Source organism: Pristiophorus japonicus, chromosome 16 (assembly GCF_044704955.1).
Source record: "Pristiophorus japonicus isolate sPriJap1 chromosome 16, sPriJap1.hap1, whole genome shotgun sequence".
Classification (NCBI taxonomy): domain Eukaryota; kingdom Metazoa; phylum Chordata; class Chondrichthyes; family Pristiophoridae; genus Pristiophorus; species Pristiophorus japonicus.
In genome coordinates this window covers 102158762-102175710 of record NC_091992.1, presented here as the reverse complement: position 1 = coordinate 102175710, position 16949 = coordinate 102158762, and the positions used below count along the sequence as shown (strand labels likewise).

The window sequence follows — 16949 nt, the reverse complement described above, 5'->3', positions numbered from 1 at the left end:
AGAGAGAGAGAGAGAAAAAAGGAGAGAGAGAGAGAGAGAGAAAAAAGGAGAGAGAGAGAGAGAGAAAGAGAGAGAGAGAGAGAGAAAGAGAGAGAGAGAGAGAGAGAGAGAAGGAGAGAGAGAGAGAGAGAGAAAGGAGAGAGAGAGAGAGAGAGAGAGAAAGGAGAGAGAGAGAGAGAGAGAGAGGGAGAAAGGAGAGAAAAGGAGAGAAAAGGAGAGAAAAGGAGAGAAAAGGAGAGAAAAGGAGAGAAAAGGAGAGAAAAGGAGAGAAAGGAGAGAAAAGGAGAGAAAAGGAGAGAAAAGGAGAGAAAAGGAGAGAAAAGGAGAGGGAGAGAGAGAGAGAGAGAAGAAAAAGGAGAGAAGAAAATGAGAGAGAAGAAAAAAGAGAGAGAGAGAGAGAGAGAGAGAGAGAGAGAGAGAGAAGAGAGAAAGGGAGAGAGAAAGGGAGAGAGAAAGGGAGAGAGAAGGGAGAGAGAAAGGGAGAGAGAAGGAGAGAGAGAAGGGAGAGAGAAAGGGAGAGAGAGAGAGAGAGAGAGAGAGAGAGAGAGAGAGAGAGAGAGAGAGAGGAAGAGAGAGAGAGAGAGAGAGAGAGAGAGGAAAGAAGGAAGAGGAAGGAAGGAAGGAAGGAAGGAGAAGGAAGGAAGAGCCGGGAGGAAGGAAAGGAAGGAAGGAAGCAAAGCGTTTTGGAGGTGGAAATTGTAAAAATGGGGAGAAATCGTGAAAATCGGGACCACCAGAGAGAGCAGCACCATTTGGAGGCGAACGCTGAAGCTGGAGTAAGTGGCTTTAAATAGTCAGTTTAAAACAAATGCGGCTTTTTGGAGTGCATTTAGTTGTTTGAAAAATGAGGAACACTGGAGAGAAGCAGCGCCATTGGCAAGAAAACACCAAAATTGGATTCACATTTAAGTGGCCTCAAAAAAAATTTGCGCATGCGCAGCATGCCGCTATACCGTCGATTGAGGAAAGTCTCTCTCTGGCTCGACTCCATTCTGAGAGACCGCCCGCTGCGCAACGCTCGCACAATGTTGGCAGACTGCCGAAAAGATGACGACCAAAGTTGAGGCCTTATTTCTTGGCGGTCTGCCGACCAGTGTAAAACAACAGACCGCCGCGATACCACCGGGAACTTGGCAGACCATCGGTAAGCACCAAAGTTGGGCCCAGAGAGTCTTCCTGCTTGCCCAGGGAGGCAAATGGGCGTGGCACTTCTGGCCTCTTCTAGCCTTCCTAAATGCCCTCCGCAACCATTACTTCCGAGCACAGTAGCTCGCAGTTCAATGGAGTGTAGAGAAGTAGGTTCATGTCTGTGATTCGCCACATGCAAGTTTTTAATCTGAACTGGAGTCTTAATCCTCAGGTGTGGCACCTAGTGAAGAAAGTGGTACAATCTACAAACATTTGAGATACTTGAAGAGCCCCACCCACCACGTCTATGTAATATCTGCAGCTTCGACAACCCGGCCTTATGTGATGGAGCACCTGTCGTGGGAAATAGTCAACAAGGACACAGAAAGGGAAGTTTAAGAAAGGGACTAAAATTCAACTTTGGCAGGAATAGAAAGTGAGTGTTAGTGGATGGTCCACCCATTATACATTCTCCTCTCCTGAAGACAATTCCTCTCACTGGGGTATAGTACCATGAGCGACAGAAGCCCTCCAACACCTCACCAAAGTGGATATTCTTCCTCAAAGAGCCTAGGCAGTAATTGGGGTCAAGCTCTTCGACTATGGATGGCATCACAGCATCACAGCTCTCCTACCAGATTCACTTTCCAGCAAGAGATAGAGATGGAAAGCAATCAGATATAGAAAAAGTGTGGTGTTCCACCCCCACATTTTTCTAGCTGAGGAATGCTAATGCCGATTGTAAGCTTTACGATCTTCAGTTCACAAAAAGCTGGACTACATAAAAATTGGGTTCAAGATGAACTTTTGACACTCTGAAATCCAAGCCACGTATACAAACAAAAGACATACTGTGTCTTTAAAGCTGTCTTCACGCAGAAGGCAGAAATTCTCAGATACTGTATGTGCATGTTGGATAATAGGAAGACCCTGTCAACTGCATCCCAAATTCCTGGCAGAGAGTCTAAAAGATAAATAAATATTGCACCAAACCTAACTTGCCGTGAAGATAAAACTATACAGGGAGACTATCTGTGGAATAAGAGAGGACTTGTCTGATCAGGTTCATCTCAACAGTTCTGTAACATCACAGTGTTAAGAGAGAGCAGTTATTTGAGAGTGTTCAAGTAGGAGTCTGTAACACAGTCACTGAGTTTGGGAAACATCAAACTAGGAGTATTAATGGAGTCTGGTCTAAAGAGACTGCATTTTACTCTTGTAACACCCCCCACAGACTTTTGACACTTTATACCAGAAGTACAATTCAAATTTTTGAGATATTGCAGGATTTTCAAACAGAAGAAAACTTAAGAGCTTTGTGTCACAGAAAGGGCAACAATGTCGCAACAGTCTTTTGAGTATTGGCAATGTATATATTATATATTCTGTCTTTCACATGCCATGTATTGCAAACTGAAACCAGATATGAAGAGGTTGCCGAGGAATTTCGATGCATGGTATAAAACCTTCTAAGTCATATATTTTTAGTCAGCTGCCAACTGCCTCGAATGCATAGCTCAAACTCAAAAAAAATGATGATATAGTACCAGACTGCAAATGTACTTCACTGTAAAACAAGTCATAATTGAGCAAGTTTGTCTGATAAACACTTCAGGATATAGGAGCCAATGGGTTCCTTGGAATACCTTTAAAAGTTAGACAAGGAAAATAAACTCCATATATTTCAGCTTGACTCTCCATTTGATATGCAAGATAAGAATGAGGCAAAAGGACATTTATACATGTGGTATTATGGCCAGCATATCTTGTGACACGCAGTGAAAACCTTGGTCACTTATCTAAAACGTGCAAGATTACAAAATGTATATATTATTTTTTTAAAGCCATCTTAAAAAAACTGGGATCTTGAAGTTTTATGCATGATTTAACAAAAGAGGACTATTAAAACTTTGGATCTTAAGCAAAGAGTATACCTGCAGAGAGGTGTATTTATTTGTGGGTGGGGGGGGACAAGGTAAAATAGTAAGATGATGGAACTATGAAAACCTATGTAACTTTCTGAAAGGGTTACAACTTCTTGGGAACAAATTTTAAGAACCTAAATGCGTGTGGGTCAATACTGGAATATCCAAAAGCTGCAGTAGAATATGTAGTCATTTTAGACAGTTTCAAAACAATGTTACAGCTCCAAAAAAGCCCAGCTACCTTGTAGATTTATTTTGCAAACATACTGTGCATATATGGAACATAAAAAACACAACAGAGTGATACAGGTAATATCAATTTTAAGGGTTTTAAAAACAATAAATAAGCTTTTACAATGTAGATCAGAAACATATAGACAGTGTTATTCTAAAAGAGCTGATTTAATTAAGAGAAACAGAAAGCAGGGAATGCGTTTCAAGTTACACACATATATCCAGAAATCTGTCTGGAATGTATTAACGTTTATTAAAAAAAACTGATCGTTACTGTACAAGCAGTGTGCAGCTCCAGTCCTGCCCAGGCAAATACAAAAACACACACAGGATAGAAGAGCAGAGAATGTACTGCCTTAAGAAAACAAAGTACAACTAAATCTGTACAACTTTACCACCAATGAGTACTATTAGCTACTACAGTACTGAAGTGACATCTTGCTTCCTTTATTTACTTAACAAAACAAATTTACGGCCATGGAAGTATACATTTTGGCTCAGATCAAGGTCCTACAATACAGCTGCTGCTTAGTTGTTCAAAGCAGCTCCACGCACAAGCTGGGATGGGCATGGTAATGTTAACAGACTTCACAATTAGTCATCAGAGGCCAAACGGAAAGCTGATATGAATGTTTAGTCATTCCCTATTTTAGTTAAAATTTTAGAGCTTTTCAGCTATTCATTGTATATGGGAGGTACAACCTACTGCAGTGTTTCTGGAACCCAAGAAAATTTAACTGCTTCACATTTAAATTATTTTCAAACATACAAAGCCAAGAACTTCTTCCTTACCATTAATTCTTGTTGCCAAGAAAAAGATTAAAACCTCAGTAGTTTTTCCAATTGGAACTCTCTGACCAAAATATCCAGTACATGAAGACGAACAAAATCTCTTGAAAGACTCACCTGAAAAAGAACTTTTCTTCATGACTGGTTGCGAAGTTGCATGTAAAATAGACACTTCAGGATCAGGTTAGGTTACTTCCAGTGTTCAGTAATCAAAAAAGGGCAATTTGACAGAAAGCTGAATTAGTTTCACAGACTTTCATTCAAAGAACCAGTAAGTTGAGCTGCCTTGCACACACACAGTCCAACTGTTGCTCATGAAACACTCCCATTAATTAGTACACACCTTTCCTAATCAGATGAACTTAGACATCTTTGGCCTTGTCCAACTAAACAAATGCAGCGGGGAAATTACAAACTCATTTGTTCTCAAGCATGATTCTTTTAAACTTAGTAATAACTGTAGATTTATTAAAACACAAGTTGGAAGATCTACATATTAGTTTAATATCATTTTATGTAGTTCAAAAAGAAAATCAACACAATTGTTGGGTGTGTAGATAAAACACACCCTCCAACCCCTGTCTACATGGTACAGCTCATGTAGTACAGTTACTATGGGACAAATTCACTGTTCAAAGTACATTGCAGCTCACATCAGAAACTGCAAGATATTATAGTTCAAACCTTTTCACATTTAAATCAAACAGAGGTACTGAAAGGGATTCCATCCATTATTGTAAGACTTTCACTCCTCACATTTAAAGTAAATAACATAACAAATGAGCCATCAACTACTGCATTCCATATATCATTCTTGTGGGCAGTTTTAATGCCACTTACTTTAGCACTATGAACAGCTCAATTTCTAGAATCCCATTTGTTTTACACAAATAAAAATAAAGCTCATACTCTTTACACATGATACCAGCTCATCCAAACTTGCATTTAATTGTGCTCTGACCATGCCTATTACAGCAGATGAGAGGCAGGTGCTCAAGGTAAACTTTTCCCTTCCCGCTAGGTCCTAAAGCCAATCTGATTTCGGTGCTTCTGTGCAATGAACTATTAGAGGAACAAAACTAAATGGTTTTCCTCCAAATTATACCAAAGCCTTTTCACCTGCGTATTCTGCTCTTTGGTGGAGGGTGGAGTTGAGGTAGAAAATCAGCCATAATCTTATTGGATGGTGAAGCAGGCTTGAAGGGCCGAATGGCCTACTCCAGCTGCTATTTCTTATGTTCTTTGTTTCCAACATTACAACAGTGACTACACTTCAAAAAGTATTTCATTGGCTCCAAGCGCTTTGAGACGTCCGGTGGTTATGAAAGGCACTATGAGATGCCCAGTAGTCGTGAAAGGTCCTATATAAATCCAAGTCTTTCTATTTTTTCTTTTTCTTTGTTTAGTTAAATTTCCGAAGATAAATGATGTGGACTCAGGAATATTTAAGTGGCTCACTCATCTGAGGAAAAAGCTTTAAAATAAAGGCTGTTTACAAATTTCACAGTTTTAGAGGGAATCAGCCCAATGACTTTTAAATGTTTTCTGAGCATTGGTCCATTTAAAGTATCTTTGAGAATACAATTTCTGCAACTATACCCACCACTCTTATTTTGGTTGTCCTTCTAATGTACCTCACATAACTCAGGCTCGATGGGCCCTGTGGCCTACTCCTGCTCCTACTTTTTAGGTAATCATCAAAAAATAATATCTTAAATGCTGAACTGAATTGCTTTAAAGATTTTTTTTTTACCCCTCCCAAGGTCTGCTCCCAAACACTGCCTTTTAAGTTAGTCTAAAGATTATGTTATGTGAGTTTCTTTTGGAATAAAGACTGATTTTTCAATGGTTGTTGGCCTCTAATAGCAGTAAGAGGATGGCTGTCCTCAGATTGAACTCAGGAATTGATAGGAGAGATGAAGTGAACTAAGCCACGGAGCTTATCAGACCCCAACAAGAACAAACTTCCAATCGCTCTTTCAATATTGCTAATTTAGGACCTCTTGCTTCCATTGCTCACAATGGGCTCCAAAGGGGGCCTAAACTTTACATAATACTTAGTCAAGCTTTTTTGTCAAATGTAGATTGCATTTTCAGTTGTAGTTACTTTCTAGAGATTTCTTATGTCTTGTATCTGGATTGGAATGTTTACTTTCTTCCACTTTATTCATATATATGGCATGGATGCAGCAAACAGATGTCCTGCAAGGTGACAGTAACTTCTGGAGAATGAGAAAGCTCAACCAGTACTGACTGTCATTGCATGAATCTCCATTCCCAATGTGGCATTGGCCTCTCGTTTCAGTACTTGAGTGAAGTTTCAATCAGACTACACGTTTGGCTACACAAGGGGATGAGTGCGTGAAGGGTGGTGAGTCTCAACAAGATGTTACATACAACGATGTCTCCGCAAGATCCTACAAATCCCCTGGGAGGACAGACGCACCAACATTAGCGTCCTCAACCTGGCCAACATCCCCAGCATTGAAGCACTGACCACACTCGATCAGCTCCGCTGGGCAGGCCACATTGTTTGCGTGCATGACACAAGACTCCCAAAGCAAGCACTCTACTCGGAACTCCTTCACGGCAGACGAGCCAAAGGTGGGCAGAGGAAATGCTACAAGGACACCCTCAAAGCCTCACTGATAAAGTGTAACATCCCTACTGACATCTGGGAGTCCCTGGCCAAAGACCGCCCTAAGTGGAGGAAATGCATCCGGAAGGGTGCTGAGCACCACGAGTCTCATCGCCGAGAGCATGCAGAAACCAAGCGCAGGCAGCGGAAAGAGCGTGCGGCAAACTTATTCCACCCACTCTTACCCTCACGACTATCTGTCCCACCTGTGTCAGAGACTGTGGTTCTCGTATTGGACTGTTCAGCCACCTAAGAACTCATTTTAAGAGTGGAAGCAAGTCTTCCTCGATTCCGAGGGACTGCCTCTGATGATGATGGTTACATAACTGGTGTAGCCCGGACCTGCCCGCACTGCGATATGTGTGCGCACTAGGTCCGTGCAGCAGACCAGATCTCCAGTGGTCCTGGTTAATCCTTGCCACTGGATAAAGGCCTAGCTCTGTCGAGCCTGTGTGGTGGCTGATGTACAACGGTCACCACACGTTAATAAAAAATCCACGCAGAGGCATCTTCCACCCCCTCAACTGGAGTTCAGGACTGAAACATCGCGTCCTTCATTGAAACATCTGTGAACTCTTGTGGAAGCAAGTCATCCTCGTTCGAGGGACCGCCTATGAATGAATAGAGTCTTGAACCATACCTCTCTGTGTCCAGTTCTCGTGTATATGTATGTGTTAAATATTACAAGATATTCCATTGCTCGGTCTCAGTCTCAGTCAGAAGGATCTTTTCTCATCCCATATGTGCCTTCCTCAGAATTCCCCCTCCCCTAAACTCTAAATCAACTCTGTAAGGGTGGAATTTGCAACCCTCTCCTCCAGGTGCAGTTGCTAATCCATGATGGGCTCGGCATCCATGAGCTTTTGAAAAGAATTTGCAATTATTTAAAGAGGTCTGCTCTGGCCAAGAGTTGCACTTGTCATAATTATTCAAATGAGTAGAGCTCCATCTGATGAAACAAATCTGCTCAACTCCCCTCATCACAAAGGGATACCCTGCACAACATTTCATCAACCAGCAGCTCTGTTGAATAAAGATATTGTCCTGGATGTTGTGGTCAATGGCTCGCAGCTGACCTCAAAGAAAGCTCCTACAAAGACTTAGTGGGCTCTGTGGTGTCAATTTTCCCTATTCCGATGTCAGTTTCAACCTGGCGCCATCGATAGGGGATCTGTGGCGTCCAGGAACAATGATGTCATCAAGCAGGCTGAACAGCCAATCAGATTGAAGAATTCTTAGAGCCGACATTCCAGAAAGTAAAAAGCACTGGTTATCATTCACTTTTTATTCAGTTTACAGAAAACAAAATAAAGATTGGGATATACACATGGGATAAAGTAGAAGATGAAATATCATTAATAAGCTTAAAATTAAAAAGAAATATTTTAAAGATCTATGGAATTTTTATCATGGATTGGAAGGAATGACACTCCACTCTTATAATAGTTTTTCAGGGCCAGAGATGATGTTCAGCAGCAATTATGCCATAGTACAGCGTTAAATACTCAGTTACACTTCATTCAACAATGCTTAACTTTTGCAATAGTTTTTACAGCAAGAATAGTGTGTAAAAAGTTGAAGTTCCCATCAATTCAGTAACTCTGTGTTGATTGGATCAGCAAAGACTGCAATAGTGCACCCTGTGGCGGAGCACTGCATCGCTCACAGCAACTTCCCAATTTCCACGTTTAACTGTGCATGTGCGGAAGCCAGAATTTACTGTCAGTTTTACACAGTAATGACAGCGAGTGCTGACAGTTTTGCTGTCATGACAACCACAAATTCCAGACCATTGGCCGGGATTTTGCGGTCAGCGGTGAACGAAGGTGCTAACCTTTCATTACACTCACACTTGCCCACAGACTTTCTGTTGGCTTTTGCGCTGGAGCATGTGGTTACCAGAGAGCCAAAATAACGCAGCGCCCTCTACAGGGGATCTGGGATCTGCGTGAACAGGGCAAGCAATGGTGTGCCTCCTAAACCAAACAGATTGACGAATCCTTACTGAGACATGAAGTGTAAGTTAGAATATTTAAGTCAATGCTAAATTATGCACAGAAAGCAAAATAAAGAGAGGGAAGGAAAGATGGGATTAAAAGAGAGAGATAAAAGAGACAGAAAGAAAAAGTTAAAAAAACATTTTTTATTTGAATTCTTTTACTTTTTAAAATCTCCAACATTCATTAAAATCTGACTGAATGAGACACCACACTTCTAAAAGTAACTTTTCAGTGCCAGGGAAGTTGTTTGGTATTAATCAAGACTTACCACACTGCTAAAAATGTACTTACACTTGAATAGACAAGCCCTAACATTTTCTAAAAACAAAAGCAAAATACTGCGGATGCTGGATTCTGGAATAAAAACAGAAAATGCTGGAAATCTCAGCGGGTCAGGCAGCATCTGTGGAGAGAAAGTGGAGTTAACGTTTTGGGTCAATGTCCCTTCGTCAGAACTTTTTCTGGTGTGTTTAGTGGGTAAGTACAGCAAATTTACGGCCTTCCATGTGTTTCAATGCTGAGTCTCTCAGCGAGGTACCGGTGTAGCCCAGATTCTGGAGGAGTAGTGCAACTAGGACAGCTACTTCCTGATTTCCATGTTTAACTGCGCACCTGCAGACGCTAGAAGTTGCTGTCTGATTTACTCCATAATAACAGTGAGTGCTGATAGCCTCACCTTTATTTCTACCGCAAAATCCGGGCCATTGAAACCACTTTTAGTGCAAAACTTCTATACTCTCTTGTATTGCAGCCATGTCTGGAAACTCAGCCAGGAATCTTTCCAGGTGTCGAAGGCTTCTGCTAACAGCTCCAATCCCAGTAAAATCATAAATCTGCGCAGACCCACTCTCCAGTCTTACTTTGACTAATATTTACGGAGCTTAATAAAGAGCCAACTTCCCTTCCATTAAGATTTTACTACTTTTTTTATTGGAGGTTCTGGAAACGACCTGTATGGCACTGTAATCAACAGCAGATGAAAGTGGAGGTGGCAAAGAACATTCACTTTAATTACTACTCATTTATCAAAAGGAGCCTTTCCCATAATCCAGATTGAATGAAACTCACAAAGCCGGTTAGTACCATAGGCCTGAACGCGTTTATATTTAAACTCATGTTTATTTCATTAGAATGGGAATGTATTTGAAGACATTTTCTTCCCTCTCTTTGAATGATCATTTGGACAAATACCATCCCAGGGATGGAACCTGCTCCATGCTTCCATCAATGTCACTTTGGAACCATCCAAGATTCCTTTCGGTATTTTTTATGAAGCATAGGTGCCTCAAAATTTGGAAACTGGTAAATTAAAATGATTAGATCCTTACTGCGTGAGATTTGTCGCGACTTATAATAGTGTTTTGTTTGAAAAATTCTTGTGTTTCACTGTCATTTTTTGTTTAACTTTGCTACATTTGAATGGCAACTATCGAAACTAGTATCCTTTAATTAGAAAGTATTTCCAAATACACCAAACCATTTAGAATAGTCAGATTACATTTGATCTACATTGTCTAGAATTTTGAAACTTCACTTTTTTGTTCAAACTTTTGTAGAAATCAAAAGAAAGCTTCGTCATCATGAGCTGCACTATTCCTCATTCTGTGAATATTTTCATCCTTCAAATAATAAAGGCCCAGCATTGTTCGGAGAAGCAGGAGTGCGAGCAGCAGGAGTCTAGGGACAGCGGAGCGGCCTATAAAGGCCCAACGTCGTTTGGAGAGGCATGGCTTGTGCAGCTGCAGCGGGGAGAGAAGGCAAAAAAGAAGTAGAAAAAAATCGAAAGGTGACGTCACAGCCAAGGAGGTAAGTGATTGGCTGGTGATTGGTGAGTAGCTTTTCTTTTTCTTTACTATATCAGTAAGTAACCCTTAGCATTGCTGTTGCCAAATTAAAGTTAATCTAGGGGTTAAGTCATGGCAGGACAGCTCGGAAACGTGTTATGCTCCTCCTGTACCATATGGGAAATCAGGGACACCTCCGGTGTCCCTGACGACTACGTGTGCGGGAAGTGTATCCGCCTCCAGCTCCTGACGGACTGCGTTGCGGAACTGGAGCTGCGGATTCACTCTGGAGCATGCACGATGCTGAGAATGATGTGAATAGCACATTTAGTGATTTGGTCTTACCACAGGTAAAGGGTCCACAGCCAGATAGGGAATGGAAGACCAACAGGAAGAGCAGTGCGAGGAAGGTAGTGCAGGGATCCCCTGCGGTCATCCCCCTGCAAAACAGATACACCGCTTTGGGTACTGTTGAGGGGATGACTCATCAGGGGAGAGCAGCAGCAGCAGCCAGGTTCATGGCACCGTGGCTGGCTCTGCTGCACAGGAGGGCAGGAAAAAGAGTGGGAGAGCAATAGTGATAGGGGATTTGATTGTAAGGGGAATAGATAGGCGTTTCTGCGGCCGCAACCGAGACTCCAGGATGGTATGTTGCCTCCCTGGTGCAAGGGTCAAGGATGTCTTGAAGCGGGTGCAGGACATTCTGAAAAGGGAGGGTGAACAGCGAGTTGTTGTGGTGCATATAGGTACCAACGATATAGGTAAAAAAAGGGATGAGGTCCTACGAGACGAATTTAGGGAGCTAGGAGTTAAATTAAAAAATAGTACCTCAAAAGTAGTAATTTCAGGATTGCTACCAATGCCACGTGCTAGTCAGAGTAGGAATCGCAGGATAGCTCAGATGAATACGTGGCTTGACAGTGGTGCAGAAGGGAGGGATTCAAATTCCTGGGACATTGGAAACGGTTCTGGGGGAGGTGGGATCAGTACAAACCAGATGGTCTGCACCTGGGCAGGACCGGAACCAATGTCCTAGAGGGAGTATTTGCTGTTTGGGAGGAGTTAAACTAATATGGCAGGGGGATGGGAACCTATGCAGGGAGACAGAGGGGAATAAAATGGAGACAGAAGCAAAAGATAGAAAGGAGAATAATAAAAGTGGAGGGCAGAGAAACCCAAGGCAAAAAACAAAAAGGGCCACTTTACAGCAGAATTCTAAAGGGTCAAAGTGTGCTAAAAAGACAAACCTGAAGGCTCTGTGCCTCAATGCTAGGAGTATTCGGAATAAGGTGGACGAATTAACTCGCAGATAATGGTCCAGGGTGACCAAGGCTGGGAACTCAACATCCAGGGGTATTCAGCATTTAGGAAGGATAGACAGAAAGGAAAAGGAGGCGGGATGGCGTTGCTGGTTAAAGAGGAAATTAATGCAATTGTAAGGAAAGACATTAGCTTGGATGATGTGGAATCGGTATGGGTGGAGCCTCGGAATACCAAAGGGCAGAAAACGCTAGTAGGAGTTGTGTACAGGCCACGAAATAGTAGTAGTGAGGTTGGGGACAGCATCAAACAAGAAAAAAGGCATGTGTGCAATAAAGGTACAGCAGTAATCATGGGTGACTTTAAGCTACATATTGATTGGGCTAACCTAACTGGTAGCAATGCGGTGGGGGAAGATTTCCTGGAGTGTATTGTGGATGGGTTTTCGAGACCAATATGTCGAGGAACCAACCAGAGAGCTGGCCATCCTAGACTGGGTGATGTGTAATGAGAAGGGATTAATTAGCAATCTTGTTGTGCAAGGCCCCTTGGGGAAGAGTGACCATAATATGGTAGAATTCTTTATTAAGATGGAGAGTGACAAAGTTAATTCAGAAACTAGGGTCCTGAACTTAAGGAAAGGTAACTTTGATGGTATGAGGTGCGAATTGGCTAGATTAGACTGGCAAAGGATACTTAAAGGGTTGATGGTGGATAAGCAATGGCAAACATTTAAAGATCATATGGAAGAACTTCAACAATTGTACATCCCTGTCTGGAGTAAAAATAAAATGGGGAAGGTGGCTCAACCGTGGCTAACAAGGGAAATTAAGGATAGTGTTAAATCCAAGGAAGAGGCATACAAATTAGCCAGAAAAAGTCCTTGCCCCTTTCAGCAGCCAACCACCCTGATGTTGCATAGTGTGAAAGAGCAGGGCAGTGAGAAAAGGAGAACATTATTCTCACAAAGAAAATAAAGAAATGGTGGACCAACTAAATAAAATGGGCTGAAATCATGTGATGTATGATGGATGGATGGCGGGGGGCTCACGGATTGTCGTCAGTTTGACCACATGCAAAAATGGGTGATGACATGGGCGATAATGAAAGAAAATACAATGTGGAGACTGTCTCTGTCTCCAAAATGTGCCACCTATCCGCCCCTACTGCTGCCTTCTCAGCTTTTCACGTGCAAATGATGGTAGATTGGTGAAGTTTGCTGCAGAGCCAAAATTTCCCTCCCCTACCACTCATTGGCTGCAACCAGCAGCCAAAACCTCAGAGAAAAAAAATCCTGGTTATAGCATACCAAAGCTACTCCATACACAAAAGCCCCGAAGACACAGAGCAACCGGAAGGCCCATTTTTTTTCACGGATTTTTAAAGTTAAATCTTGCAGGCTGGACCTTTGATGGCAAACGAGCCTTCCCTTCTTCCTCTGCTTTACGGAGGAAGAAAATGAGGATCAGGTGGACAACTGCCAGGCTGAACAAGCCCTGTAGGCTGCCTTTGGCCTCTGCCCACTGGTACCCACACTTCCCTGTCTACAGATCCACTTATGATCACAGCAATGATTCAGAAGGCTGTGCCTCTCTAATGAAGCAGTAACTGAATTGTACCATGTGCCAGACAGCTGCATGCACAGCTCATAAAAGAGGCCTTCAGCTGCCTAAGATCTGAGCTCACTGCCAAATGAATCCAGCCATTGTGGTCCCCTTTTGGCAATAAACTTAATTCAATTGTTTGCTGACATGTAGCTCTCTGACAGCACTGCCATGGCTCACATTTTGCTGCTCCTTCATGCAGGAATTCCCCACCTTTGGCTCACATAATTCTGTACATATCCTGTTAGTGACAAAAATATCTAATTGAAAACAAATCTGACACATTCCTCCTGCTTCAGACCACATGTCTCCCCTTAGTGCCTATCTTTGTTGCCCTTTCATTCCTAACGTCCTGCGTCTCCTAACGTGGCAGGAGGTTTTAAGCTCGCTCGCTGATGAGTTCCAGCAGGAGCCTTGGAGGATTAAGGTGGTATTTCCTTTTCTTTAGTTGTGGGCCATGTCCTTTTAAAAAGGAAGTAGAGTGAGTGAAGGTACTCGGTGCAGCATTATATGGAATGCAAACCAGGTTTCAGATGGCATTCCATAATTATGGGCAGGAAAAAGTGCTGGCAATGAAAAACCTAACATTTGTATCTTCCACTACTTCCCTATACGTTCAACTGTGAGAAAAGAAAGACTTGCAAGAGAAGAAAGGGGGAGTGAATAATAATATTGCAGTATTTCATACAAATTGCAAATGGTGTTTGATGCCTTGAGGACAAGATGGCTGCACTTGAGGAAGGTGATTATTGCAGTTACTTTGTTACAAGTTATGAGTTCTTTTTGGTGAGATCAGTCAACCTATTTCAGCATTGTGATGTTACTGGAGATACTTTTCATTCGGGCCAAAAAAACTAGGTTCTCATTTGCCGGAATACCGACAGTAATGCCTCAACTGAAGAGTCTTTAAATGTGTGGGCTCAGTGCCCTGAGGAAGCATCCGCCTCAGACATTGTACTAAGCTACATCGTTCAACATGCAAAATGGCTGCCTTGCCCCTTTCAGCTGCTGCAGCAGCACTGGATTTCTCCCTCCCGCCCCTCTCCCAGAGATGGACATCCTGTAGAGGAGAATAATAGCCCCAAGAACCCAACATAAATAGGTAATGAAGATGTATTGAGGAAAATTGGACTGATACTTGGTGGTGAAACATTTAATTGTATAGCTCCTCCCAGCTTCACATTCTCTAACACCAAGAACAAGAACAGCAGGATCATGGGAACATCATCCAAGCTACACGCTATCCTTTGAAGTATAGTGCCATTCCTTCATTGTTGTTGGGTCACCATCCTAGAATTCCCGACCTAACACTATTGTGGGAGCACCCTCAGGGCAGCAGCAATTGAAGGAGAAAGCCCAATTTCTCAGGGTGACTAGAGATGAACAAGGTTGCTGAAGTCCTGAGCACAAAAATGCAGTGCCGGCAGTAAATGTACAAACAACGAAAATCTAGTTCACAATAATGTGGGTTCCAAGATTGAAACTTTGCAGAAAATTATGTTTCTTCCAAATTGTGTGCACAGGATAACTAAAATCATTATCTGAAATCATCACATTGTTATTCAGAAATGTGTTTTTTTACATCAAATATGAGATTTACCAATCTACAGACTCCATTGCTTTCTCCCTTAGCATTTATATGGTGCCCTCTTGTGGATTATTTTCAATTCAGATGAGACTAGAATCATAAGGTCATGCACCAAAACCCAAATAAGTCATATTTACTTATTTCTAATTAAGCTTTTGTTATTTATTTTAAAACTAGATTTATGAAAATGTTACACTTGAAGCCAGATAAACTCATTTATATAGATAATGGCCTAGAAATCCCGGCCTGCCCGGGTCTGTACTGAGTGTGTACGGACCTGGGAAGGCATCGCAAAAGCTGGTTACAGCGCACAATGTGCATGCGCTGAAAACCAGCTCTTCAGATCTGTCAAGCTCTGGCTTGACAGATCGTCTGTATCCCCACAGCCAGGACATTCGCATGGGCAAGATTGCGGTATTTGACAAGGTGCATTGACAAGGCATTTGCCACATAAAAGGTTACTGCACAAGATAAAAGTTCACGGGGTTGGGGGTAATATATTAGCATAGATAGAGGATTGGCTAACTAACAGAGAACAGAGAGTTGGGATAAATGGTTCATTCTCTGGTTGGCAACCAGTAACTAGTGGGGTGCTGCAGGGATCTGTGCTGGGACCCCAACTATTTACAATCTATATTAACGACTTGGAAGAAGGGACTGAGTGTAACATAACCAAGTTTGCTGATGATACAAAGATGGGAGGAAAAGCAATGTGTGAGGAGGACACAAAAAATCTGCAAAAGGACATAGACAGGCTACCCTTAAAGCCTCCCTGATAAAGTGCGACATCCCCACTGACACCTGGGAGTCCTTGGCCATAGACCGCCCTAAGTGGAGGAAGTGCATTCGGGAGGGCGCTGAACTCCTCGAGTATCGTCGCTGAGAGCATGCAGAAATCAAGCGCAGGCAGCGGAAGGAGCGTGCAGCAAACCAGGCTGCCTGCCCACCCTTTCCCTCAATGATTATCTGTCCCACCTGTGACAGAGACTGTGGTTCTCGTATTGGACTGTACAGCCACTTAAGAACTCATGCTAAGAGTGGAAGCAAGTCTTCCTCAATTCCGAGGGACTGCCTATGATGATGATGATGATGATGATGATGAGTGGGCAAAAATTTGGCAGATGGAGTATAATGTTGGAAAGTGTGAGGTCATGCAATTTGGCAGAAAAAAAATCAAAGAGCAAGTTATTATTTAAATGGAGAAAGATTGCAAAGTGCCACAGTACAGCGGGGCCTGGGGGTACTTGTGCATGAAACACAAAAGGATAGTATGCAGGTACAGCAAGTGATCAGGAAGGCCAATGGTATAGAAACATAGAAACATAGAAAATAGGTGCAGGAGTAGGCCATTCGGCCCTTCTAGCCTGCACCGCCATTCAATGAGTTCATGGCTGAACATTCAACTTCAGTACCCCATTCCTGCTTTCTCGCCATACCCCTTGATCCCCCTAGTAGTAAGGACCTCATCTAACTCCTTTTTGAATATATTTAGTGAATTGGCCTCAACAGCTTTCTGTGGTAGAGAATTCCACAGGTTCACCACTCTCTGGGTGAAGAAGTTCCTCCGCATCTCGGTCCTAAATGGCTTACCCCTTATCCTTAGACTGTGACCCCTGGTTCTGGACTTCCCCAACATTTGGAACATTCTTCCTGCATCTAACCTGTCTAACCCCGTCAGAATTTTAAATGTTTCTATGAGGTCCCCTCTCATTCTTCTGAACTCCAGTGAATACAAGCCCAGTTGATCCAGTCTTTCTTGATAGGTCAGTCCCGCCATCCCGGGAATCAGTCTGGTGAACCTTCGCTGCACTCCCTCAATAGCAAGAATGTCCTTCCTCAGGTTAGGAGACCAAAACTGTACACAATACTCCAGGTGTGGCCTCACCAAGGCCCTGTACAACTGTAGCAACACCTCCCTGCCCCTGTACTCAAATCCCCTCGCTATGAAGGCCAACGTGCCATTTGCTTTCTTAACCGCCTGCTGTACCTGCATGCCAAC

The 16949-nt window shown here is 42.7% G+C and overlaps 1 protein-coding gene across 1 annotated transcript in view; it reads right to left on the bottom strand.

The window, feature by feature from the left end:
• Nucleotides 1-4352, bottom strand: part of LOC139226687 (septin-9-like) — a 291693-nt gene extending 287341 nt beyond the window's left edge. Inside the window, exon 1 of the mRNA XM_070857620.1 lies at nucleotides 4194-4352. Coding sequence (XP_070713721.1) covers nucleotides 4194-4215 — 22 coding nt within the window. The 5' untranslated portion in view covers nucleotides 4216-4352. The remainder of the gene's footprint in view (nucleotides 1-4193) is intronic.
• Nucleotides 4353-16949: the final 12597 nt, after the last annotated feature.